The sequence below is a fragment of the Sardina pilchardus genome, chromosome 20, assembly GCF_963854185.1.
Source record: "Sardina pilchardus chromosome 20, fSarPil1.1, whole genome shotgun sequence".
NCBI lineage: Eukaryota > Metazoa > Chordata > Actinopteri > Clupeiformes > Clupeidae > Sardina > Sardina pilchardus.
Genome location: NC_085013.1, coordinates 6416076 through 6442945, shown reverse-complemented (window position 1 = coordinate 6442945; position 26870 = coordinate 6416076). Strand labels below are relative to the sequence as shown.

Genomic DNA, 26870 nt, shown 5'->3' with positions numbered 1-26870 from the left:
TATCCAATTTCATCTGCAGCTCCAGTTTGGTCTTTTTAGCCAGGGGCTCATAGTCGGTGTCACAGTCCGTATCGCTCTCTGAGCTGATGCTCTAGAAATAAAGAGGTGAAGTAAGTGTGAAGGGGGAAATCATATTGCACGTATGCACTGCGCTCACCGCTAGGTTGGTGTTGTTAGAGGTAATGAGTGTATTGAGACAATCTGTGTTTTGAGTAGGCTATTGAATTCTCTTACAGCTGGCTGTGTAGACATCTGCGCCAGTATGCTGCCCTCTGCTCGATTAAAACTGTTTTCTCTTTTTTCTTTTTCTTTTTTCTCCAACTGGTCGGTCGTCTGCAAAAATAGGAATAGATCATTAAAACCACTTTATGCACACCGTCCTGCCAGCGGCTCAGAGGGGTGCATGTGCAGTAGCCTAAGCATTTGATTGTCAGTAGCCTATGCATTTTGGATAGCCAAAAGTCCTATGGGGAGTTAAGGGGATTTTAAAAATGCATGAGCATACCTTGGCAAATAACGGTCTACAGCACTCATGTTTCATGTTATGCAATTTTAGGTAAACCTTAAACTATACTATGAGTGATGGTGTTCTAAATGCCATATTAAATCTGAGATTAAATGATAAAAGTGTCATCACTGACCAAGGCAAAGTCTCTCCTTGTGTTAATGTAGGTTATTGCTAAAATATGATGACAATTCTTTGATTATCTTTTTGTCGTTCACAAAATAGCTCTGTAGTGATCCCCACGATTTCCTTCTTCACGTCATTATCGTTATAGTTTATGTGTGAACGTCGTCAGTCATAATACGAGGGCGTCTGTGAACAGCCATGTAGACTAAGGTATGCCTACTTACACGGTTCTCCTTAAGGAACTTAGGGTTGTCCCTCTTCTCTCTTTTCCCACGTCCAAAATCCTTTTGTTTTCCAACGCCATAAATGGATTTGGCATCTTCAAACAACTCCCTCTTATCATCTATAAAGAAACACAACATAGTTGCAGATAGTTGCAGATCAACAGCTTACAGCCTTACACCGTTACTACATATCAATACATTGTATCGATGCAAAGCTTTACGTAGTGAGTTAGCTAGCCGCTAACGTTGTTGACACAAAGCTAGGACTGTACCAATGCTACCCATGGTTAAGACTGTAGTCTGACCAACTTTTTGAAATTGTTCACTGTTAAATTAATGATTGTATTGTTTTTATTTGTATGTCGCTTTAAAGGCATTTAAATGCGTCTACCAAATAGCATAACCAAGCTAAAGACTTAGCTAAGCTAGCACCTACCACTGATCGCCTTCACCAACGCAGGTGATCTGACTACTCTTTTGCCTTTCCTCCAATTAACAATCGCATCCATTCCCGGCTGAATCCCATTCCCGTTTTTATCTTCAATCCAGTCTGTGATCACAATGTCATATACCCCTTCCTCGTAAAAATCGCACAAAGCGTACATGTCGACGTCGCTGATATGTAAGGGATAACGGCCGACGAGGTGACCGGTTCGATGGAAATAATGGCTAGGTGGAGGTCTAGAACTCCGGCGACGTGCGAAGCACGGAGACGGAGTTACCTCCGCCGTGCCATTATTTCCATCGAACCGGTCGACCTCGAAGGCCGTTATCCCGCTTATCTCCCGTTTGTATTCATAACCTGTATATTTAGAACATAGTTTTATTCCACCGTTGCGTCCGTTAACATCGCTAAAACTGTCTTGACTGTGGGACTACTTTCCGCCACATATCAACTTTCTACTTGCAGGACAAAACTGCCGTTACTAGTTCTAAATGGATAGAACTAGTTGCTATGGCCAAAAGCCAGTCGTTAGTTCTAGCTGGTTGCTACGGCCAAAAGCCAGTCGTTAGTTCTATCCAAAGATTCTAGAATCTTTGGTTCTATCTCTGCCGTTGCCAAGCGGGCATTTCCCAGGATTCTGATTAACTTTAACTTTGAAAGATCGCTAGACTACTTTTATAGCCTACATGGCATCCAACTAGCTACAATCCACCTCCGTCATATGCTACAATGTTACTACGGTTCTGCACGTCTGTATTTCAGCTTGGATGCAACGTGACAGTTCATTTAAAGCCCATATTGCAAGGTTCATTTTCCAACAAATTTGCATTATTAGCTTGTTGGTACTACTCATCTAAATTGTTATCCATTGTATTTGATGTTGTTGGGTGTCACAAAACGGAATATAACACGCAAAAGTACACTATTTTACAGAGGGTTGCAATGATTCTTCTTTTCCCCTCAATGCACTCTATTGCGTCACATTGGGGACCACCGAACAAGCCCCCTTGCGATTGATTGACATTTGACAATGACATGAGAGAGGAGTAAAGAGAAACGGGCAAGATCAGTGCTCAGCGGTAAAAAGTTCAGATTATAGATAAATAGGTAAATACATAGATATAGATATCCTATATATATATAGACAGATAAATCACGTCACATTTGCTGGTCCAGGGTGACCTGACCAGCGATCAAAACGCAGTCCACCACCATAGTTTACATGCAACAGCACTGCCTAATCGACGGCTTGCAACAGGGGGATCACAGGTGGCAAGTAGACCAAAGCAAAGCTAGCATGATGCTTTATATTTTTAGATCTTTTGACTAAGTTTACTGTACTTATTCAAACTAACGACATCACCACTGTCACTAGATATAAACCCAACGTTGACTTTCACTCGGTGCTATTCACTGACTGTAAACAAGTGTCCTGATATTATGCATGGTCAGACTAGCTTGAGCTCAATTAGTTACGAAACGATATCAGCAACACAGGACGTATCTCCACTCATTCCGCTTGGGCCATGCATTTAATTACCTTTCACTGCATTCACGTCTGCCAGGCTCCAAACTGTCTTCATAACAGCAGTTGCGATCAGTATTAACACAGCCTCAGCAAAGTTAAAACCACTATAGCGAAATGCTAATCGCTAACTGCTAATCGCGATGCCATTTGAACTGCAGTTAGTTTCGCCTACCCTCATAACGGGACCTTTCAAATTCCGAAAAATGCATTAAAATAAAATTGGACAACATTTATATTTTTGTTAAACCTAAGGGTGGATATGATATAAATGGTGTAACGAAATTTGAAGTGTAACTATACCAACTTTATGAAAGTGTAGGCTACGCCTATGACACAACCTTTTCCTATAGGAATAAATGGAAAAAATAGCCTCCATAACAAGATCTCCCCAAATTCAGAAAAATGTATGAAATTGAAATCGGACAACGACGTTATCTTTGGTAAACTCTTAGGTAGCTGTGATATAAATTATGTGACGAAATTCGAAGTCTAAATATACAAACTTTATGTTGAAAGTGTAACTGCGATTTCCATAGAATACATTCAAATTAGTTAAGCGCAGGTTCAACGTGTCCCCAACCTGTCATCATCAACCGAATTACGTTAAAATTCCATCAAATACCAAAAACGACAAAAACTGTCCTTTAGCAACATCTTGAGATTTTTTCTTAAATGATATTCATATACTGAGTGTTTTATGTACCCATTAATCAAAAGTAGTGTTTAAAATGAACTTTGGCCTTTAAACTTCGCAACGAGTTTGGCGAATTAATATGCAAGTGTGATACGGGAACTACTTCGAAGGTAGCAGGTTATACGAAGTTAATGGCCACCCCATTAGCCAATCAGAGAAGAGAATTCCATTGTTGAGGGAGATAATTGCAGTTAATGTCAATACAACCGTTATTAACGTTATGCCCACGCTCCACAATCTAGAACTATAGAACTAGTTTTATTATAGCGTCAGAAGCCGGGAAAATAATAAGCCTACTCACCTTTTTTCGTTGCTCAAATGCCTCGTCCACACATCCTCAGGGGACCATATAAGAAATGGTTGAAACATGACGAATGCCCCGTACCCAGACAGACGCTGTCGAACAGAAAGCAACTTCAAGTGGTAATTAAATAATTAATGGCTCCATCGACGGTAATACGTCGGTGACGTAGATCAGTAGCATATGGCTAACATGCTAGCTAGACAGCCTGTCTATTATTGATATTATTGATATTTGTTTGTTAAAGGACCACTTGGATGACGACGACTCGGATGACAATTATGACTGGGTTAGTCTATTTGAAACTACCTAGGTTGCAGTCACAATGAGTGTAATAGGCTTCATTATGCAAGGGTCTTGTGGTCTAATTAACTATCAATTGATTTCAAGGAGTCCACTGGAGACGCTGTTTCTGAACCAATTGACAGTGATGACCCAGAAGAGGTAGCTATCCAGTTTACTTTGACCTAAACAAAAGCAATAGCCTAATCATGCCTAATCATGCCCAATAGCCTAATCAAGTTTTTTTTTTTTTTTTTTTTTTTTTTAATCTAAATATCAAAAATGTATGAGTGGAACATCTTAGCCTAGAGTAGGCCTATTACAGAATATTGTCTGTTTGGGATTTTGGGAAAGATAAAACATTATGAGATATGAGAACAATTGGGAATTTCTGGGAAAGCTCTTGACTGGTTCAAATCTTACCTTAAAGGGCGTTCTTTTAGCGTGTCTTGGCAGGGACAGACATCAAAGTCTCATGACCTCACTACAGGAGTCCCTCAAGGATCAGTATTAGGGCCCCTCCTCTTCTCTATTTACACCACTTCTTTAGGTGGGATTATTCGCTCTCATGGATTTGAATATCATTGCTATGCGGACGACACTCAACTTTTCCTATCCTTCCCACCTGAGGACTCTAGTGTTTCCCATCGGATCTCTGCATGCCTGAAGGATATTTCAATCTGGATGAAGGATCAGCACCTTCAGCTTAATCTTTCCAAAACTGAGCTCTTGGTGTTTCCAGCAAAAACAGAAATTCCCCAACAGATGAACATCCAGCTTGATTCATCCTCATTGACTCCAACTAGATCGGCACGTAACTTGGGTGTCATAATTGATGACCAACTTACTTTCTCTGAGCATGTTGCCTCAATTGCAAAGTCATGTCGGTATACCCTGTACAACATTAGGAAGATCAGACCTTATCTGACACAAGATTCCACTCAGCTTCTTGTACAGGCAATGGTTATCTCCAAGCTGGACTACTGTAATTCCCTGTTAGCTGGCCTACCTGCTTGCGTATTAAGACCACTACAGTTGATTCAGAATGCTGCAGCACGACTGGTCTTCAATCAGCCAAAGAGGACACATGTAACCCCTCTCCTAGTTACTCTCCACTGGCTCCCTATAGTAGCCAGAATTAAATTTAAATCTCTCACTCTGGCCTATAGGACACTGACTGGATCTGCTCCTAGCTACTTCAGTTCTTTGACGAAGATGTACATTCCCAACCGCCCATTGCGATCTTCTGAGGAGCGTCTGTTATGTCGACAAACCATACATGCTAGGTCAATCTGTAGATCCTATTCTTCAGTGGTTCCGTGTTGGTGGAATGAGTTGCCCAGTGCTCTCCGTTCAAGCAACAGTTTTGGATCTTTTAAGAGGGGTCTTAAGGCATATTTGTTTAATATGCACTTAGTCTTTTGAGTGTTTGTTATGTGTTATGGTTTGTATAATAGTTTTGTTTTGTTATAATTTGTCCATTGTTAAAATGTTACATTTATTCTGCTATTGTCCTTAAATTTAGCCATACCTTGCCATAGTTATTGTTATTAGATAATTAACTGAGTGACTTATTTGATTGCTTTTGTCATTTCATTGTTTTATTTCTCATTAGATTAGTGCTTAAATGATTGTTGTATTGATAATATTGCTATTCTCCCTTTTTTTGTAATTGTTCACTGTTATTTAATTTGTATTGCTATTTATTTGTATGTCGCTTTGGACAAAGGCGTCTGCTAAATAACCATAGCCATAGCCATAGCCATGTGTAGCGGAAAGAGGCTGCATTCACCCATTCTGGCCCTATGGCTACAGCTACTGTAGATAGATAGATAGATAGATAGATAGCCTAGATAGATAGATACATAATAGATATATAGATAGATAGAGTCTGGAAATTACCTCCTTGTTTTTCAGGTAGCCTAATTAAACAAAAGCAATAAGTAACGTTTCAAATAATTACCATTTTATTATACTTAAAATGAAAGCTGTTTGCATCTCAAAAATAGGGGTACTGTTGGGGTACATTTTCGTTCTTTCAAGTACAATTTTGACCCTGTACCTTGTATTGGTACTAATAGGTACCATTTCGGGTACATAAATAATGTAGCCTACCTTTTCACCAAGGCACCATATTGTACCTATGGGTACAAAAAGCCCATGGACTGTCACTCAGAAGTTGATAGGGGAGGAGATTCGGGAGCAACCGTTATTTTTTCGTCTCACTCAAAGTAATGGAGGAGCAGTTTTCAGCAGAGGAGCTTGGTGTGGGGAAACGTGCTGTGGTGCTGGCATAATCTTTATGGAACAGGAGGCAACGCTATTCAGAGGTAAGATGTAGTTGCAATTTATCGAAATTCAGTTTGTAAATACTGTTGAATGTTGAATACTGTTAACGGAATCAAATTGTTCGCTGCCTTAAAGGCTAACATATTAGCATTCGCTAGCTACGTAGCCCATGTCATGTTAGCTATATTCAGATATTTTGAAACGGTGTTCAAACGCCTTCAGTAATGCATGAGGTAAGGTATAGTTGCAATTTATCGAAATTCGGGTTTGTAAATATTGAATACTGTTAACTGAGTCAAATTGTTGGCATAATAGGCTGACATTAGCATTCGCTAGCAACGTAGCCTATGTTAGCTATGAATATTTTTAAACGGTGTTCAAACGCCTTCGGTAATGCATGACTATCATGATAGATGTTAAGGAAAGGTATTTTGTGTGTGTTTTATCACTGTTTCCCATTTTAATGTGAAGTTAGTGAATACTGTTGAGTCAAATTGGCTTAAAGGCTAACATTAGCACTCGCTAGTAACCTAACCTTATGAACCATATGAACCTTATGAAACGTTCTGCTAGCTGCTAACGTTAATCCCTCTCATACAGATAACCACCAAGGCAGAATGTTGGCGTGTGGAAGTACCTCTACTCAGAGTGATAGAGAAAACTATGGCTCTGCTTTTACTGAAGGAATGGCTACGTAAGTAACACAACTTGGTCGTTTTTCTTATTGATAGTAATTTTCTTATTGATGTTAAATGCACATAGAAATGAAAATAATACAGACAATTTTTAGATTGTTTAGTTTGTCCAGGAGAAATTATTGCTTAGGGTCATCTTGTGCTGTTTCATTGTGTCATTTTTTAATTTATATTAATGTATTGCATATGCCATTTCTCTCTCAAACGCATAGCGGAGCGGGCAGCTTTATGAATATAAGGTGAAAAGGATGTATGGAGAAGTTTTGGGAGAGTCAGACAGTCCACGGAACTTGCAATGACTTAGCAATGATCAATGCCAGGTGAGTGGATTGACATACTGTAGTTGCATACATGTGTATTTTACACAATCTGTCTGAGGCTATTTATTTGTGTGGTTGAAAATATCTAATTCTGAGGTTTGTGTTTACATTTTGCTTCCAACAGACGTACAACCCCTGCTGTCATTGGTGATACCACTACTTGAAAATATGTCAACGTCCTGTAGATCAAGTAAGGTTCCAGTCGAAGTCCTCCTGAAGAATTTGTTGGATTTCTGCCAGTTTTTGATATTGAACTTTAGTGCCTTTTGAGACTCTTGGCTTTTTAATGGCACGCCTCATTCTACCCAAATGGAAGGATTGGAGTGTGTTTATATTGTATATGTTTATAGGCTTGCTAATATTTGCTTAGGCTTTCACATTGTTTTCTGAGATACTACTCAATGATGTCATTGTGACTCATTGTATCACACTTCAAGACGCGTATCTTTTACTCAATTAGTGTATGCACTGTGAATCCAAACATGAGAATTCTAAGATTATAGCAACTGCAAAGTTACTGCAAGGACAATGTTAGTTTTGTAAAAACCTTAAGTGACAAGCACAAGATGCGATAGTGCTGGGAGCTTTTCTCTTGTAACATTTTAATGCATTTGTAATGGTGGTGACGGTAAGCAGATACTACATTTTCATCTCATATGTTAGTATTAACATGAACTTAAAAGCATGCAAGGTTTTTTTGTGTGAAGTGGTTAACTCAAATATTGGTATAATATAGATCAAGGTTATTAATGTTGATCACCTATGGTGCAAGTTAATATTTTTTTTCCCTCTGCATATAAACACAATGTGGAAGCAAAATATTGGAGATCAAACTGTTTTATATTTACACTTACATAAAGAGTTACAACATGTTTTACGTTAATATGCATATTGATTAATGTAAGATACTTTGATGTTTTGATATGAATGTGTTAACTTTTATGTACCTGTATTCATGTGGAGTATTGTGTGTAATATCACAAAGTGTTTTTTCTCTCAGAATAAACATTTTAATTTACTTATTGGTTGTGTGAATACATTTCAATTATACCACCTTAAATTTTCACTGGGGTTGTACCCTTAAAGTACAGATTAGTACCTTTTAAGGCTGCTATGCTGTAATGATATACACAGGTACATTTCGGTCATTGCAGGTACACAAGTGTACCTTGATGGGTACAAATGGCTAGGGTACCAAACGGTACCTGCATTAGGGGTACATTATTGTACTTCAAAAGGGTACTGCCCCAGCGACAAGCATTTGTACCGTTTTAGGTACACACTGGTACTTCCATTTCTGAGAGTGTATTACCTAAAAGCTGCAGAGTTATTGCACTGGAAACTGCATGGAAATAACTTGTAATAAGTGGCTAAAGGATTATTACCATAAAATTATATCAAAATACCATAGAAATTACCACCTTAATTAATGCTGTTTGCATCGCTATTACCTTGAAACAGCAGGGTAACTGCATGACAATTAATGGTAATAAGTGGTAACAAGGGATTGTTACCATGAAATTACATAGAAATTACCATACAATTACTACCTTATTATCTGTAATGTAAAGTGTTACCGATGACTTTATCTAACATAAACTTTGGTTTTGATTAAAACAATTACTTTATGTCCCTATACAAGAAGGTTATTTCTCTTCCAAGGTGGACGACAACTCTACAATATTACAATGATATCATCAATTTATAGCCCAAAATACAGTTGAATTTGTATTATGTTAGGTATACTGTAAATATAGGCTACATGTATCCGATCATAACTAAGTCAAGCTTAATAAAGTTCATATTTTAGTTCAATCACTAATATTTGGTAATGGTGTACTGTTAACCACTGAGGACACAACGATAACAATAGGCTTGCAACTTAAATGTAATTACTCTCAGGACGCCCAGTCGCCCACTGTTCGCTGGTTAGCTGGCGTCCTGAATCCAGAGTAAACTAAGGCAACTGAAGCTATTCCAGATGGAGTGCTGTATGAAATGTGTCACAAAAAATCTCAAAAAATCTAATTATGTATTATAACAGTCCCAATTGATTGAACATAAAACTCCTTTCCACCCACTTTTTAAATGAAATTGTAAAAAATATTGACACATTGTGATATTTTCATGTCAGGAAATAATTTGGAATCGAATGGGTTAATAATGATGAATCTACACCAATTGCAAACATACATGTACAAACATTAATCTGTGTTTGTATCTAAATAGTTTTGGCATGAACTATTTTGTTAAGAATACTCGTTACAAATAATCTGCAGTGAAAACAACAAATAAGTATAACCATATAGCCTGATAAACCAGCCTAAATGGATTGGATGTCTAATTTAGTCTGGCCTCGATGAATGGATACAACGGAACATTGTTGATGAGCACAACCCGTTGTCTTTCAAACCGTGTCTGTGCCTATAGGCCAACGCTCCCTCAAAACCCCGCCCCAGAGCCCTCTGCCTCGCCCGCGTTGATTCAAAACACATCTCTGCGTTGTGATTGGTTTAGTTGCCATCTGCCAGATTTAGGGCAGTGTTTTCAAAATGTACAGTGGTCCGAGGCCAGACCCAAATGCAGGCAAAACATTTTGCCGTCCAGCAGTTGGCGCTGGTTTTCCAGGCTAATAACCATATTTATAATGGAAAAGGTTAGGTAAACGAAATGCTGCATTAAATAGAAAGACTTGATTGCAGTGACTGAAAGAAATACATTTTGTCTCTATTTAAGGGCTGTTCAGGGCAAATGACAACTAACAATGAAGATGACGAAAACATGGTTGCCAGAATTCATTATATACATCTAGCCTATCAATAAGTTTGATGAGAAGTCACTGTCAAATGATTTGTAGTCTCAGTGTCTTCATTTAAATATATATTTAAGGTGCCCATTGGTGTTGCTGAAGCTACTCGTCATCCTCATGAAAGTGATGACTCAGAGGACGAGGTTAGTTGATGTAGTTCTAGTTAGATCAGATAATCCATTCACGTAAAGAAATCTGAATGTACCCCATACCATGGCACATTGTGACACACTACAGTAGGCTATTCATATACAAATATTGACATACAAATATTAAAATGACTGCTTGAATGGTACTTTAAACATGAACATTTTGCATATTAAAGGGCAATTCAGATATTCAAATATGCGATATATCATCTGATGAAGACGATGCGGACATGGTTGGTAGCATTATAACAACTCTAATTAAACTAAGAAGGTATATGTGAAGTATATGAAAACATTCATAGTTAGCTAATACTTTTTTATTATTATTTTGCTGACCGAAGGAGTACTTTGACTGTGCTGATTTAACCCGAGATTCACAAACTGAAAACGGAAATCCGGACAAGGTCAGTTTAGGTTATGTACCATCAAGAGATAATTAATCAAAGCATCTAAAATTATGAATCTGATTGGAAATATGTTGTCTTGCAGAATGAAGAGCCAATTTACACAGGTGCGACAGTCACAAAAGGGCAATGCCTGTTAGCCATAATGCTCTTTGTCTTGCGTCATCACTTGACTAGCTCGGCGCTGACTGACCTACTTGGACTGATTAATTTGCTTGTTCCTGACTTGGTCCCAGCATCAAAATATCTTTTCAAGAAATTCCTTGGTAAACCAACCCTGTGCTCTGTTACAAATTTCTTTTGTGGAGATTGTCAAAACAGCATCAACCAACATGAGGATACTGCCTGTTCCCACTGTGGGTTGGAGTTCAATGAAAGCACCAGTTTAAAAAAGGGTCATTTCTTTCTATCCATGTCAGTGAGAGATCTTGTAATGGATACTTTGCAGAACCATGGCGTTGATTTGCAAAGTAAAACTACTCATGCTGTAGACAATATTAGTGACATCACACAAGGGAGAATGTATCAAAATTTGGTAAAAGAAGGACATTTAAAATCTGATGATCTGACGTTGTCGTGGAACTGTGATGGTATACCCATTTTTAATTCTTCAAATTATTCACTTTGGCCACTTCAGCTTAGTATAAATGAATTGCCTTTTACCCAAAGAAAAGACAATGTTATGGTATCGGCTATTTGGTTTGGTTCCCAAAAACCCCGTATAGACACATTTCTAAAGCCCTTTGTGGACGAGTGCAGAGACCTTGCTAAAAATCCATTACTGTGGATAGACAGTACAGGCATATCGCGCGTATCTAGAGTGTTTTCTTTAGTGTGTTCATCCGATGCTATTGCAAGGACAATACTCAGAAACTGTAAGCAGTTTAATGGGAAATTTGGTTGTGACTGGTGCTTGCATCCTGGAGAGGTTGTAGAAAAGGGGAGAGGATTTGTGAGGTCATACTTTTACAACAAACATGCACAGGTAGACAGAACTCACATCCAGTTTAAAAGTGATGCCACAGAGGCCTACCATACACAATCAACAAAACATGGAGTCAAGGGACCGTCCATCCTTTTGCTACCGCATTTTGACATAGTTTCAGGTTTTATCCCCGACTATATGCATTGTGTCCTATTAGGAGTTTGTAGACAGATGATGGGTCTTTGGCTGGACTCTTGCAACCATTTAAAGCCGTGGTATATTGGGCGAAACATTAAAGAATTTGACAGGAAACTTCTCAGTGTGAAACCGCCAACTGAAATAACAAGGTCTCCACGGTCGATTAATACCAGGAAATTTTGGAAAGCGTCGGAATGGAGGGCATTTCTGCTATTTTATGCGTTTTATGTGCTACCTGGGCTTCTCCAAGCTCCTTATTTGGAACACTTTTTTTTGTTGTGTTCTAGTATTAATTTGTTATTGCAACAGTCAATCTCCGTTAGTGACATAGAAAAGGCTGAAACATCACTGGTTTCATTTGTTAAAAAAATGGAACTGCTGTACGGCAGAGAAAATGTTTCTTTTAATGTCCATCAATTGACACATTTAACAACCAGCATTTGGAATTGGGGACCTCTTTGGGCAACCTCAGCCTTCACATTCGAATCAAACAATGGTTATCTAAAAACCTTATTTAATGGCACACAGTTTGTCCCACAACAAGTTGTTAAAGTTTTTTTGTTGTGGCGAGAAATTCCCAAACGCAAACCATTTCCAGCCATGGTCAGATTTTGGCCAGTTTGCATCGACTATTACAGGAAGAAGTTTTCTTCAGAGAGATGCATCTCTGAAAACACTGGGTAAACCAATGCAAACATACCTGACAGCCTCGATGGAAATTGCAATAGAGAATCTTATCCAAGCACCAGTATTAAATAAGTATGCTGAGTCCTATAACCGTTTCATTTTCAAAAATGTTATATATCATACAGCACAATACAAAAGAACACTGAAACGGGACAACACATTTGTGAAATTAAAAGACACTTATGCACAGTTATTATATTTGCTGAATTCTAAAACAAACTGCGTGTGCCAGTCCGAGTGTTCATGTTCACAAATACCCATTTTAATTGTACAAATATATTCAGTTCTAAACAGACCGCTCAGTACAATCCCATCAAAAATTGCAGCCAAAACAGCCAAGACGAGACAAACTAAAGCCTACTTCTTAAATGATTTGGTTTGCAAATGTGTGCATATAGATGGATGGATGGTTTCAATTCCAAATAAACATGAAACAGATTAACAACATTTTAAGTACTTATAGTATTTAATCCATTGAAATATAGTTCAAATATAGTTCTTCGGCGTCAGATCTCAGAATGATTAGTTTCGGCAACATTGCTCTTATTTGAAAAGCTATCTTATAGTACATCTCCTGTTAACCAATGTTAAAGTACATTAAACATAAAGATATGTATTTTGTGAATAAGAATCCCAATGTCCATCTATACCTCAATGATGTGTTACAATAAATGGCCCTAAAACTAGCTGAAATCTCATTTTTTTTTGTCAGTACGCTTACTTATTTCTTCTTTTCTCAACAGTTCTCCGTCTGGAATAGCTTGCTGCCCTCGTTTACTCTGGCAACAGCACCTCTGACCAGCGAACAGGGTGTTCCTAAGACTTACATTTAAATGGCAAGCCTATCGTTATTGTTGTGTCCCCCATGGTTAAGAGTCATTGCATGAGAAAACCAGGCAGAGGTGGGAAGATGGGGGTCGCACATAATGTGTGCCGTGCCAGGAGGGTCTTTAGCAGGATTTTTCGTGTTTTGGCCTATGATAAACCATATTCAGATCGCCATCACATGGCCATACCATGGCATTACATCACAAACAGATGTCATGCCAGATGTTTGCGATGTAATGGCATGGTATGGCCACTCGGTGGCGATCTGAATAGTCTAGTTTCAAATGTATAACAACCAAGAACAACAATGCATGCAGAGGTCTGCACTCTTTGAGTGCTTTTCTAGCTTTTCTGCTTTTCTAGTGCTTTTCAATTTGTCATACAGTGACACAAAAATTGACCATAAATTACCCTATAGTGAGATATTATTACCTGGTTTATTATACTCCAAAACCCGAAAACCCCCCGTAAAGACCCTCCTGGCACGGCGCACATTATGTGTGGCCCAATTAGACGACAATTGTTTTTGAATCAGAAGATGTTCCTCTGTCCAGCAACAGTAAAACCATCCACCAAAGCCACTGCGAATGTGAGATAATGCCTCCTAAAAATGACCAATTTTAGAGGGATGAAAATTCTGCTTTCAGTGGTGCAGATAACCCCCTAGTGCACCTTTTGGTCTTTAAAACTATTCTACCTAAGCTCTATGGAAACATAAAGCTCATGTTCATATCTTTATCGGGATAATCAGGGTAGAAATGGCAATTTCAGTCATTTTCAGCCATGAATTGATGGATGTTTGAGGTTCTCTGAGAGGGGCCCCAGAACTCCACAACAAAAAAGAGTTCGAGGGCTTTAAGTATATGGCTGTTCATAGTTCAACTTCCACATACTTATCACATACAAAGTATGAGCCGATTTGGCCGACCCCCATCTTCCTACCTCCTGCTGGTTTTGCCTGGTTTTCTCGTGCAATGACTCTTAACATACCTCATTACCTAATGTTAGTGATGGAAGTCCAATGATTTCAAACTTCAGACAAGCGTCCACCAGGAAATAAGCGCGTTTCCACATGTCGTTTTACATCTTTAACCCTCTGGAGTTTAAAATCCCCTCCTATTGGCAAATAATGTTTGGTAACTGTCCCGCTGAATGGCTCCTAAAACAGCTTGATGGCCTCCTCCCTGAGGCCCTCAGAAAGTGGCTTGTCCTAGGTGTTTTGGGCCAGATTTCCACTCCCTGTTTCCTGGAATGCTTTCCTTACAAATGACTGTACTGTAACTGACCCAAGGCAGATCAGTGTTCTTGATCTCACCTCCCCCATCAACACCTTAATTAAAATCCAGTTTAAGTTCATCTGTGCTGCTCCGAGTTTTTACTCTTAGTATATCTACACAGCCCCTTCTCATCTGATTCATCAGATGTAATGCTGCAGAAGCGTGGTGGATCTACTTTTTTGTTATATAAGTGACACCATTAGAAACCTTTAATCAACTACTTTCCAAATATAATGTATATGTTTAAAGGAGGATGTATTAATGGCACTTTGTAAAAACAATAAAAGAAAATCCTAGGATTGCAGTCCTCACCTGCAGCAGGCCCATTCAAAAAGCCCATTCACTTTAATTTGCATTTGAAACTCAATATTTAGTCTGACAAAACATATTTATTGATCTTTTTACTTAATGAAGCCAACACCGTTGTTTTCAAGGTACAAACTTCAAAAGTCTTAGCTAGATATATTTATAGCGGGGTTTTTTTACCTTTGAAAATCGTTTTTGAAATAGTTATGTTTACACTGAATTATAATAAAAAAGTAATTTCATTACATCCACTTTACTCATATAATTATTGTGGACGACCTCTAGAATAGGCTATAACTATATGTGCCACTTTTGCATAGGTGTTTTTAGTTAGGTGAAAAACTTAAAAAAATCTCAAGGTATAGCAGACTGCCTCAAAGTGCCTGCAAAGGCCCCAAACCTCCAAGTGTTAAAAAAAAAAAAAAAAAAACACAGCATAAACTTTTGAGTCGTGTCTGTAGGCTTAAAGTAGGCTATTAATATAGCCTACCGTATGACAAATGGCAAGTGAATCACTTCTTTCTTTTCTGTCAAGGACAAAACCACTTGACACCACCTGAATGTCTGTATTGCTCTGCTTTATAAGGCAATCACCAACTTATGAGCTATTTTCCTATAATACTGCACTATAGGAAAACCACAGAAGTTATAATATTGTACTAGCCCTGTAATGCAGGATTATTATAGAGATATTACAGAACACCAGAAGATATTATATATCTGTACTATAAGAACGCTATAGGGTAAGATTATTACAAAGACACTACAGACCACTACAGGAATATCATACAACTGTACTATAAGAACACTATAGGGTAAGATTATCACAAAGACACTACAGACCACTACAAGAATATCATACAACTTTACTATAAGAAGACTATAGAGAAGATAAGTACTATAAAGGTATTACAGAACACCACAGCAATATTATAGATCACTATAGAAATCCTATAGCGCTGTAGTTGAGCCACGCCCGCTGGCCCTCCTCCACCTGGACGGGCTGCGTCGCCACGGCGATGACCCGCGGCTTGGTGCAGACCACCAGCCGCGCCAGCTGGGCGTCGGACCAGACCTCGCGCAGGGTCTTGGCCGCCAGGGAGGCCGGGGCGGCGCACTCGGGCGGGGCGTCGTCGGGCGTCGTCGTCGCCGGGTTCCGCTTGTCTGTCGTCGCCGGGGCGTGCAGGAGCGGCGGCGCCCTCTGCAGGAGCCAGCGCAGGCGGCAGTCGCACACCAGCGGGTTGCGGCCGATGCGCAGCGCCCGCAGGCTCAGGTCGTGGCCCTCGGGGAACGCCGAGCGCTCCAGCGTGGCCAGCCGGTTGGACGAGACGTCCAGCAGCCGGAGCGACGGCGCTCCGAGGAAGGCGTCGGGCTCCACGCGCTCGAGCGCGGCCGAGCGCAGGTGCAGCTCCTCCAGCCTGGCGAGCCCGCGGAGCCCCCCCGCCCGCAGCACCCGCACCCGGCTGTGGGAGAGGTTGAGGAGCGCCAGGTGGCGCAGGTGGCCCAGCGCGGGCACCGCCGACAGGTTGGTCTGCGTGACGGCCAGCGTGGTGAGGTTGAGCCCGAGGAACGCCGGGCTGGGCAGCGCCTCCAGCAGCGGCAGGCGCTCCAGCGTCAGGTGGCGCAGGCGCGGCATGTTCCGGAAGGCGTGCGGCGGCACCTCGGCCACGTTGGCCAGCTGGCTCAGCCGCAGCGTCTCCAGGGCGCGCAGCTGCGCCAGCGCCTGGCCGGGCACGGCCGACAGGTTGCAGCGCTCCAGCGCCAGCTGCCGCAGCGAGAGCAGGCCGGCGAAGGCCCGCGGCGCCATGAACACCAGCTGGTTGTCGCTCAGCTCCAGCGTCTCCAGCCGCCGCTGCTCCTCGAAGGCGCCGTCCAGCAGGACGACCAGCTTGTTCTGGCTCAGGTCCAGCGCGCGCAGCTCGCCCAGGCCGGCCAGAGCGCCGCGCGGCAGCAGGGTCAGCTGGTTGCCGCGCAGGATCAGCGTGCGCAGGCGCGGCTGGGCGCGGAAGCTTCCGGGCTCCACCGAGGCCAGCAGGTTGGCGCTCAGGTCCAGGTCCTCCAGCTGCTGCAGCTGGGAGAAGTTCTGCGGCGCCAGGCTCCGCAGGCGGTTCTTGCTCAGGTCCAGCAGCCGCGTCTCGATGGGCACGCCCTCGGGCACGGTGAGCATGCGCCGGCGGTGGCACGAGACCGAGCGCGTGGGCACCGAGCACTCACAGCGGGCGGGGCAGCCGCCCGCCGGGCCCGGGCACGCGAGGAGGGCGGCCAGGAGAAGGAGCGACGGCAGGAGGCGGGAGAGGAGGAGGAGGGAGGAGGAGGAGGAGGAGGAGCGAACCGAAACACAGGAGGCCAGAGAGAGCACCATGACCAGATAGAACTGCAGTAGAAAAGAGAGGGAGGGAGGGAGGGAGGGATGGAAGGAGGGAAGCGAGATAGGTGAACAAAGGAGAGAGAAAGGGAAAGGGAGAGAGAGAGAGGGAGAACAGAGGGAATGGGGAAGACAGGTGAAAAACAAGAGAGAGGTAAAGGGGGTTGGGAGGAGGTAAGAGAATGAGAGAGGGAGAGAAAGACAGAGAGGAAGAGGAAAGGGAGGGAGAGAAAAAAAGACAAGGAGATCAGATCAGTGAAGGCTTCCATTACACAAGAGATTAAAATAAGAGGCGAGGGCACAGGAGCAAATGAGCAAATGATAGGAAGTAGAGAGATCCGTATCAAACATCACATCATCAGAATCACAGAGAGAAAGACAGTGACAGAGAGAGAGAGAGAGAGAGGGGGATAGAGAGAGAGAGAGAGAGCACAAATGAAAGAGAGCAAAGCAGTAAGGGAGCGGATGAGAGCCCATCGCTAAAAGCCTCTATTTCACAGGAGAGCCCAGGGCTGAGGCAGAGGCAAAGATAATGAGAGGGATAAAAAGTGATTGGTATTAGAAGCACAGGGCAGAGAGAGACAGAGGAAAGAAGAGTAGAAAAGATGAGAGAGGAGGGTGGGGTGGTGGTGGAGAGAGAGAGAGAGGGAGAGCAGATGGAGGAGGATGGAGTAGCTGAAGGCGGTGAAACAGGGGCAGGCATGGTCGTGCTCCTGTAACGAAGGCGCATACGCACACATAAACACACATCCAAGAACGAAGTCACATGCGCAGACACACTCCCCTCTCCTTCCTGAGTCTTCCCTTTCTGTAAGCCCTTGCTTGCTTATTCCTCGCTGTGACAGGCCCTGCGGTGTATATTGATTGCCACACAGACACAGACACACACATACACAGACACAGACACACACACACACACACACACACACACGTCGAACAGACTTCGCCAAACACGCGGTTGCCATGGCAATCCCACGCTCCTTCATCTCCAGCATTACTGAGCCAATCAGAGCGCAGGCATTCCACAGGTCCACAGACACACCAAAAAGACCAGAGAGAGAGAGAGAGAGAGAGAGAAAGACCCACAATAGCTTCAAGTGCACTGCGAAGATATAGACTTTTTTTTTAATCATGCCTCGAAGCTTTAGGTCAATGACTCTCAGCAGTAATTAATACAACAGCAGAGAGGCATATCACAAAGCCTCAATGAAAAGAATGATTAATGTTGCATAACGACACAGCCCTTTCTCTCTGTGCCCTCCCGAGAGACATTTTCACCTTAAACACGTCTGACACTCGGGAGAGTGGAGCCGCATCACTCAGAGTGTCCACGACATGGAGTTTTAAGGCGGCTGACCCAGTCTTGTCTCGTATCGCCGATCGAATCTAGGTCTGCACACAGACTAAAGACCAGGAGACGGCGGAAGAGACGAGCGCGAGGCTGGGGTGTGCGTTTTGGAGGCACCGACCGCGCTACAGGGGCCGCGGCAGGATTATGAAGGAAGAGGAGAGGAAAAGATTCCAGCCGAGCGGAGATTGATTACGGGCTCTGGCGACAGCTACACAAGTACAAGGCAGCTGTGCCTGGAATTTACACCTAGATGAGTTAAGAAAAGAGCAACTCAAAGACAGATTTATAATTTTTCTTTCCCCCTCTTTTTGAAAAGCAAGGCAACAGACAAGACTGATAATGAGGTCTCAATGTGAGCCACAGAGTGTGTGTGTGTGTGTGTGTGTGTGTGTGTGTGTGTGTGTGTGTGTGTGTGTGTGTGTGTGTGTGTGTGTGTGTGTGTGTGTGTGTGTGTGTGTGTGTGTTAGTGTGTATGTGTGTATGTGTGTGAGTGTGTGTGAACACAAATAAGGCTGCCCATTAAAATGCTGCTCCCATCGATTCAACGGAATTCAGATAGAATCGCACAGGAATTCCCAAGAGGTGCTGTCCAACAAGGACATGAGGCCTCAGTGCAACAGAGCTTCTGGCTGGGGATAACACTTGTTTTCTCTTGGGAGAGCAAGACAGCTAGATTGTTAGGATGGACTAATAATCCTGAACCTGCCCAAATGAATCTTGTTTCTGTCATTGGAATAGTGAGAAAGGGCAACTGTTAGGACTTTCCTGTTATACAAATCTGTGACTTCTAACAAAAGTCACTATGATGGACAGTTTTGTGTGGTGATGGGAGACACTATAGGTGTAACTGAGGTATCATAGCTCACAGTGTCGCTCCTCAAGAGAAGAGCATGGCTGGCATTAGACTCAACTCTCCCTCATTTGACAGGTATATCTGATTCAACGACGAACTGCCTCTCTCAGAATCACGCTTCAAAGACAGAGAGACGTAGCTCACCAGGCTTTGCCACCATTCTGAGTCATTTTACAAACAAACATCTTCAAAGAAAAAAGATCCGCCATCTTCCAAAGGAGCGATGACTGTGCAGAGTAGGAGGGGGAGATGGAAGGGGAGGGTAGGGGATGAGTTCATCAGATCTGTGAGGTTTATATAAGTAAAGACTGAAAAGCAGATTTTTTTCCTTCTTAGTCTGCCCAGAATTCTGATGTCTCGACCTTCCCTTTAACTCAGACAAGGGATCTCGACAGCTGCGCTGAACACATAAATAATCTTCCCCGATGGATTTAGTGCTATATCAGAGCAGGCCTCGGCGGACGTGGGAGACCACAGTCGCTGCAGCATCAGCGCACCGGCCGGAGAAGGATCAAATGATTCAAAGTATCAAATGATTCAATGCGTCACGGTACCTCATGAGGCCGTGGACAGTTCATAGATGCCGGACGATGTCCCCCCAAACGTTTGTCCTTTAAGAACCCGTTTTAAGCTTATGTTTACAGAGGCTTTGTAAAAATGACAAGGCAGGAGGAGTATTTTGCGCTGAAGTAGCCGGCTGATACCACTGACATATACTAACCGGTGAATATCATTCCCAACTGTAGAAATCTCTGCTGTCAGTGGAAAATAAATATTTATACGCGCAGTGACTGACACATCGTTTGAAGAAGTGGGACAGCTGAGTTGGGAGCCGTGACACATCAGACACGACGAATAGGACAGGTTTTTGTCAGCAAAATGAACGTAAATTTAGTGGTAAGAATGTCGACATAAAGGCGACGCGTGTGGCATCCCTGCAGGTTACAAATCAGCCTTTAAACGCAACACATAAACCTCATTGAAGCACGGGATTGTTTGCGGCACGATTGTTTTGGTAGGCTATAACACATCCAGACATCCGGCATCCGGCATAAACTGCTGTGAACATAGTTAGAGTGCTTACCGTCAATGTGTCCTTTAACTGTAGATGTGTGTTTTTCCGAAAATACAAGAAGCGTAGATATTCAGTTTAAAAGGCTAACCTAAAGGGAAATGTCCCAGCTTTCCGCAGGTTTTCGGGCACTGTCGCTTCGGTCGGACTCGCTCTCTTCCCCAGACTGTCGCTCTCCCTCTTGCTTTCTCTCTGCTATCCAATGAAAATTGACACATTTTGACTTCACTGCAGCAGTTCGCAGCACATGCTCGGACTCCTCAGATCTCGCTCTGTTGCTTAACTCTTTCGTGACCAGTGGACTCTCCATCACTTTACTGCCTACAGAAAATGTCAGAGGGTAATTTTTCAGTAAAATCTATATTGTCAGGTGAATTTAATTTAAAATCTTGTCATATATTATAGAGCTATACAGTGTCAATTAGTGCGCAAGTTGGGTATTTTGCACATTATATAAAAGTAGGCTAAAGTAAATCTAACAGAATGGTCATACATTTGCATTTTAATTAGCTTTTTATACACATGTAATAAACACTGCCTTTGTCTACACCTAAGCATTTTCATTATCCTGGGCCTCTGTCAAGCCATGCATCATTTGACTGGCTTTATTATAGAAGCTGAAACTCCAAAAGAGCTTAATTAAAAATATATATCCTGACTCTCCTCACCAAACAAACTAAGTATGTTACAGTAAGTTACATCTAGCTCTCCTCCTGAGCATGCTCCCCAGTGGGGTAATCCTACATGAAAATACCAGTGTGATTGGAGGCTTCATAGGCCTACGTGACAAAGCCTTCAGGTCAGGAGCTGAGTTTTGGACAGGGTTCACTGGGTTGCCTGGATGTCATGGCAACCTTTCAGTGGCCATACAAACCCTCTTTGAGAACCTCCCGGCCACTCTGCATTCTAAGGTGAGCCAAGGCAACGGGTCAGGATGAAAGAAAATGATTAGTCATTGGCCTTTGTTAGTCTTTTGGAGGATGAAATTGTGTCCATTCATTCAAATTGGGATGGAAGAGTTGCCAGCTACTGTTGATGCAACAGTAGGCCCACTGATGATGAACATAGTTTTGTGTAATTGGTGGTGGAAGTAGTAACTTATAGTCTTTATGTGATGGAAAAGGCCTTGAGACTAGATTCTAGCAGAGAATCCAGTGGAAACAATCAACTTGATAATGTTAGCAAGCTAAGAACCTTTGCTAAGATAAGATGTTTTAAAAATAAATAAATAAATCTGTTTCCACCAGAAATACACTTAAGCAGTTGCACAACAGTAGTCTCCGTTCTCCCCTAATACCAGGGTCTAGTGACTGATGGGCCTGATGACACATGAGCGAGGCATATAGCCTACAGCATATTACTGGGATTACCACCATCATTAAAACTGAGTCCAACCCACATTAACCATGGTAAAACCATGACCTCCGAATTCAGAGGCTTTTTTAGGATCTTCAAACCAATGCCCTAAACATCTGTTTGGGTGGTTATTCACACCTTTTAGAGGCCCAGGAGGGTATTCTAAGTAGAGTTTAGTGATAAACCTGGGTTAGTTACCTCATGAGTAAGTGGTAAACCTCCTACAAGAAGAGCCCTATGGCATTGTTTGGTCAGGCAAATGATCCATACAGCTCTTCTATTAGGAGGTTTACCACTTTGAGTTAACTTACCCAGGTTTGTCACTAAACCATGTACTCGGAATACCCCCCAGGTGTCTATTCAGAGGTGTCTTTCTGTTTACCAGCTGCTACCTAACAAATATTTAATGGGTGGTGAGTGGCGTGACGTGAGGCAGTGAGGGGAAGAGTGTGTATCCTGTGTCATTGGCTGACCACTCACCTGCTGGGGATGACAGTGACACTAAGCAAATCAATCAGTCACAGAGGGTGGAGCCAAAGATCCTTCATCTCTGGTGGAGCCTTGACAAAGCCCAGAGGTTCTTTGTAGGATCTGAACTAAGATCCCTGGAAGTTCCGCATCTTTTCCTGAATGATTAGTTCCTTTGAGTTCCACTGAAGGGTTCTGTATCTGTAGAGTTGTTGCAGAGTCAGACCTATAAGGAACTTCCAAAAGGGATGCAATCAGAGAAATATTTAATCACTGATGCTCACATTCTTGCTGCCTATTCTACCGGAGATATTTACATCTTACCTCTCTGCCTAACTATATACTTTCTATCTGTATCATTTGGAAAAATCAAATGAACCGTTCCAAGATTCACCATCATACTGCCAAAACGCTATTTTTCAAATTGGAGTGTACATTTCTCATACATCATCATGATGTTGCAAAAGAAAACCCACAAATATAACTACTAGCTTATTGTCTCTAGTAGGCCTACTTGCCTCAAAGTAACCTCAACTAGCTTACTTTTTGCTCGTCAAAGCTTCCGTCCAGGCTTGCCACTAACTTATAAACTTATAACTCCTAATAGAAATTACAAGTCTGTTTATTAGCTGCCTCAAACATTGTAAGACTTCAATATATGGGGGGACCTGTAACTTGAGCTTAGGTTGCAAAGCACTACATACAGCAGGTGTCCCAGTGAACAGATTCACAGCAAGTCACATGACAGGGACCCCTGGATCGAGTTCACTTACGGTCAAACAACTTCAAGCGAACTTGAGAGATACAACCTGCTAAGATGTGACTATGGCATAAACCTTGTTCTGGATGGAAGGCTGCATATGTGGGCCCCCAAATAGCAATCCCCTCTCTTCTACATCCATTCATTTCTGCCTCTCTTTCTATCTCCAAGTCCATTTTGATGTGATAATTCTTTTTTTATTTTCAATCAGCCCATATCAATTAGGCAAGAGTCGTGTCCACTGTGTACTGTGCCTCTCGTGGGTTACATAATCACACCAGACGCAGAGCAACCAAATAGTCTTGTTTTTAATGACATCATCGAAGCAGAAGATGCATTATTTATGAAAAGGTAGAAAAAGAGCACGTTTCAGTCTTTCTCAATAAGTTAAATCCATCAGCGTGCAGAGGGGATTTAGAGGACTTTTTTTTTTCCTTTAAAAAACAAACAAAACAGAAAAAAATAAAATAAAAACAAAAATCAAAAATTGCAAGCAGAACAGGGGAGGGGGGAATTCATCCAGTCAAACAAACATACAAAAAAACATCCCCTCTCTTTTTCATGTTTTTGTCATTTTTACAGTTCGGAAAACAGGGAAAAAAATAAGAACCGAAAAAAAACAGGGCAAAACTGATGCAGGTGGCCCTGGAGTTCTCTCGGGCCTCAATGGGCTTCATGTTTTTTTTTTTTAGTTTTTTTGTATTTTTTGCATTCCTTCAATTTCTTTTTTTTTCAACAATAAACTGATAAGCATATGATTACAGCTGATAAAAAAAAGAACAAGAATAATATTACAATGGCAGACATTGTCATAATAATAATAATAATAATAATAATAACAACAACAACAATAATAACAACAATAATAATAATGGTGATTAAACAGTCCTGTACAGACAGCCGAGCCCTCAGATAGGTTGAAGCCTATAACCCGGTGAGACGATTGGTCGGTTCTTGCAAGGCTCGGGCTCAGTGACTGGCAGAGTGGACAGTGCAGGCTGGCTGGTGGTCAAACACTGTGGACGTCATATTCCCTCAGCCGCCTCCTGTCTGAGGCCTGTAAACACACCAAACACACACACGCTCCCGTGAGTTCTTTTTTCTTTTTTTTTTTTTTAAAGGTCAAACAGTGTTCAGTTTTTTTTCCCCAGTTCATGGCACTGGTCATCATACAAGAAAAATACAAGAGAACCTATTTTTATGTGACCTCTACGCCAGGACAGTCTAATGACCATATAAGGCTGGATTACACTACTGTATGTATTTATGTGTATGGATTTATGTCTGACCTTGTCTCTGTGCAGTATGGTGCAGGGGTCACCTTGAAGGGTGAGGGGGTTGGGGAGGGGAGGGGCGGGGGGTCGTCAGTCGAGCTCATGAACCTGGTCCTGCAGAGGGGGGGCGGTCCTGCCCGGCTCACAAACACGCTTGGACATGATGTCCCACTGAGGGGTGAGCGCTTTGGGTTTGGTGCCTGAGAGGAGGAGAGGAGAGGAGAGGAGAGGAGAGGAGAGGAGGAAGGAAAGACCAAAGTAAAGGAGAGAAAGGAGACAATAAGGGATACAAAATCATTTTGCATGTAAACCTAGAGACTTTTTAAAAGAAGAGACACAGCACTCAAATCCTCCACAGAAATGCATGGGGTTAGTTTGTAACGCCAATATGGCAGTTGTTTACACATATCCCGCCCCTTCCATACCAAAAAAGTCGACATGTGGATACATGGTGCCAATCATGTGTTGTGATCTTGCCGCTGGTGCAGATATGGTGTCGTGAAGCTTTACGCACGTGCATTTTTGCCCAAACAGATGCCCAAAAAACATTGCAATGTGACTGCCGAGTGAAGAGACTTGCCTAGAAGGACTTTGGTAAACCTCAGTGAAGCCTCCCCCCCTCGCTCCTACTTTTTAATGGACGTTTAAGTGTGGGTTTTGTTGTGTGGCTGTGGTTATGTGTCTTGCTCGCTGAACAACACCCCTGACATGAAATCCCGCTGGACCATCATTTCCAGTAAACGTTGAGGAATCTGCCCTCTATGGGCAAAAGCCAACACTGCAAGGTTCAGAATGTAAACACAAAGACAAACACCGTACGAGACATGCACACAGAGAATAAGCGCGCGTGCTAGGAAGGAAAATGGAAGGAAAATGTGCATCAGAGGACTTGGCAGCCCTTTGGCATGTGTACTGTTGGGCCGGTGACCACAGGCACTTTCATTACTGGGTGGCATTTCATCAAGGGTTTTTTTTCGGGAAAAGAAAGCGGATTTAAAAGTCTGCATGCATTTTTCTCTCTCTCTCTCTCTCTCTCTCTCTCTCTCTCTCTCTCTCTCTCTCTCTCTCACCCTCCAGGCCGTTGTGCTGCTCGTAGTTGCGCTTGCCCAGGATGGTGGGTGAGCCGTTGTTGAGGATGGGCGAGGACTTGATGGGCGTCATGCTGCTGGTGGTGATGGTGGCAGTGCGCTGGCCCTCTGGCTTGGGGGGACACGGGTGGGCCTCTGGAACGGGACGAATACGCTAATTAACATAGATCTATAAAAGCTATCTCTAACACCAGTCACTACTACAGGACGAAGACGCCAGTTAACATAGAATTATACGAGCTATCTCTCACACTAGTCACTACTACAGGACACACTCCAGTAAGTAAGGGATAACGGCCGACGAGGTGACCGGTTCGATGGAAATAATGGCTAGGTGGAGGTCTAGAACTCCGGCGACGTGCGAAGCACGGAGACGGAGTTACCTCCGCCGTGCCATTATTTCCATCGAACCGGTCGACCTCGAAGGCCGTTATCCCGCTTATCTCCCGTTTGTATTCATAACCTGTATATTTAGAACATAGTTTTATTCCACCGTTGCGTCCGTTAACATCGCTAAAACTGTCTTGATTGTGGGACTACTTTCCGCTACATATCAACTTTCTACTTGCAGGACAAAACTGCCGTTACTAGTTCTAAATGGATGGTTGCTATGGCCAAAAGCCAGTCGTTAGTTCTAAATGGCTGGTTGCTACGGCCAAAAGCCAGTCGTTAGTTCTATCTCTCCCGTTGTCAAGCGGGCATATCCCAGGATTCTGATTAACTTTAACTTTGAAAGATCGCTACTTTTATAGCCTACATGGCATCCAACTAGCTACAATCCACCTCCCTCATATGCTACAATGTTACTATGGTTCTGCACGTCTGTATTTCAGCTTGGATGCAACGTGACAGTTCATTAAAACTTTGGAACGGGTTTGGCGAATTAATATTCAAGTGTGATACGGGAACTACTTCAAAGGTAGCAGGTTATACGAAGTTAATGGCCACCCCATCAGCCAATCAGAGAAGAGAATTCCATTGTTGAGGGAGATAAGCATAATTACATCTACCAGCTATCACTCACACTAGTCACAACAACAGGTACACTTTGACATAATTACAGGCAACATTTCAATTACAGACAAACAAACGAGTTCATTAACATCCAAAGTGGAAAAAAAAAAAAAAAAAAAAATCTGCCAATATTTGTGTTGCTTTGTTATGCCTAAATTCCTTTAAAATTATTTTGTATCTTGCATGACTTTGTAGCTACTTTATTTTAAAGACAATCATTCACACTAATAGTATAATTGAAAAAGACTAGAGGAATAATAAGCAAATAACTGATCTA

The 26870-nt window shown here is 42.3% G+C and overlaps 2 protein-coding genes and 1 long non-coding RNA gene across 5 annotated transcripts in view; 1 reads left to right on the top strand and 2 right to left on the bottom strand.

Annotated features, from left to right (window-relative positions):
- Positions 1-6258: 6258 nt before the first annotated feature.
- On the top strand, positions 6259-7391 carry LOC134068224 (uncharacterized). Its single transcript, XR_009936621.1, has 3 exons — positions 6259-6435; positions 6995-7088; positions 7302-7391. It is a non-coding gene; the product is annotated as an uncharacterized LOC134068224 (long non-coding RNA).
- An 8500-nt stretch (positions 7392-15891) lies between these two features.
- Positions 15892-20735, bottom strand: LOC134068221 (leucine-rich repeat and immunoglobulin-like domain-containing nogo receptor-interacting protein 3). Its single transcript, XM_062523811.1, has 2 exons — positions 20646-20735; positions 15892-17366 (listed from the first exon to the last, which is right to left on the bottom strand). Exon 2 carries the CDS (start codon positions 17352-17354, stop codon positions 15933-15935), a length of 1422 nt encoding a protein of 473 aa, XP_062379795.1. The 5' UTR covers positions 17355-17366; positions 20646-20735; the 3' UTR covers positions 15892-15932.
- A 2771-nt stretch (positions 20736-23506) lies between these two features.
- Positions 23507-26870, bottom strand: part of LOC134068220 (metastasis-associated protein MTA1-like) — a 32447-nt gene continuing 29083 nt past the window's right edge. For 2 of the 3 annotated variants that reach the window (XR_009936619.1, XR_009936620.1), the window contains exons 16-18: positions 25562-25714; positions 24507-24691; positions 23507-24274 (exon numbers count right to left, since the gene is read on the bottom strand). Coding sequence is in view for 1 of the 3 variants with exons in the window: in XM_062523809.1 (XP_062379793.1) it covers positions 24582-24691; positions 25562-25714 (263 nt within the window). In the remaining 2 variants the exon portion in view is untranslated. The remainder of the gene's footprint in view (positions 24275-24506; positions 24692-25561; positions 25715-26870) is intronic. The other variant, XM_062523809.1, reaches the window with a different exon arrangement.

Coding starts and splice junctions, on each gene's coding strand:
- LOC134068221 (XM_062523811.1), bottom strand. CDS start 17,354: ATGGTGCTCTCTCTGGCCTCCTGTGTTTCGGTTCGCTCCTCCTCCTCC.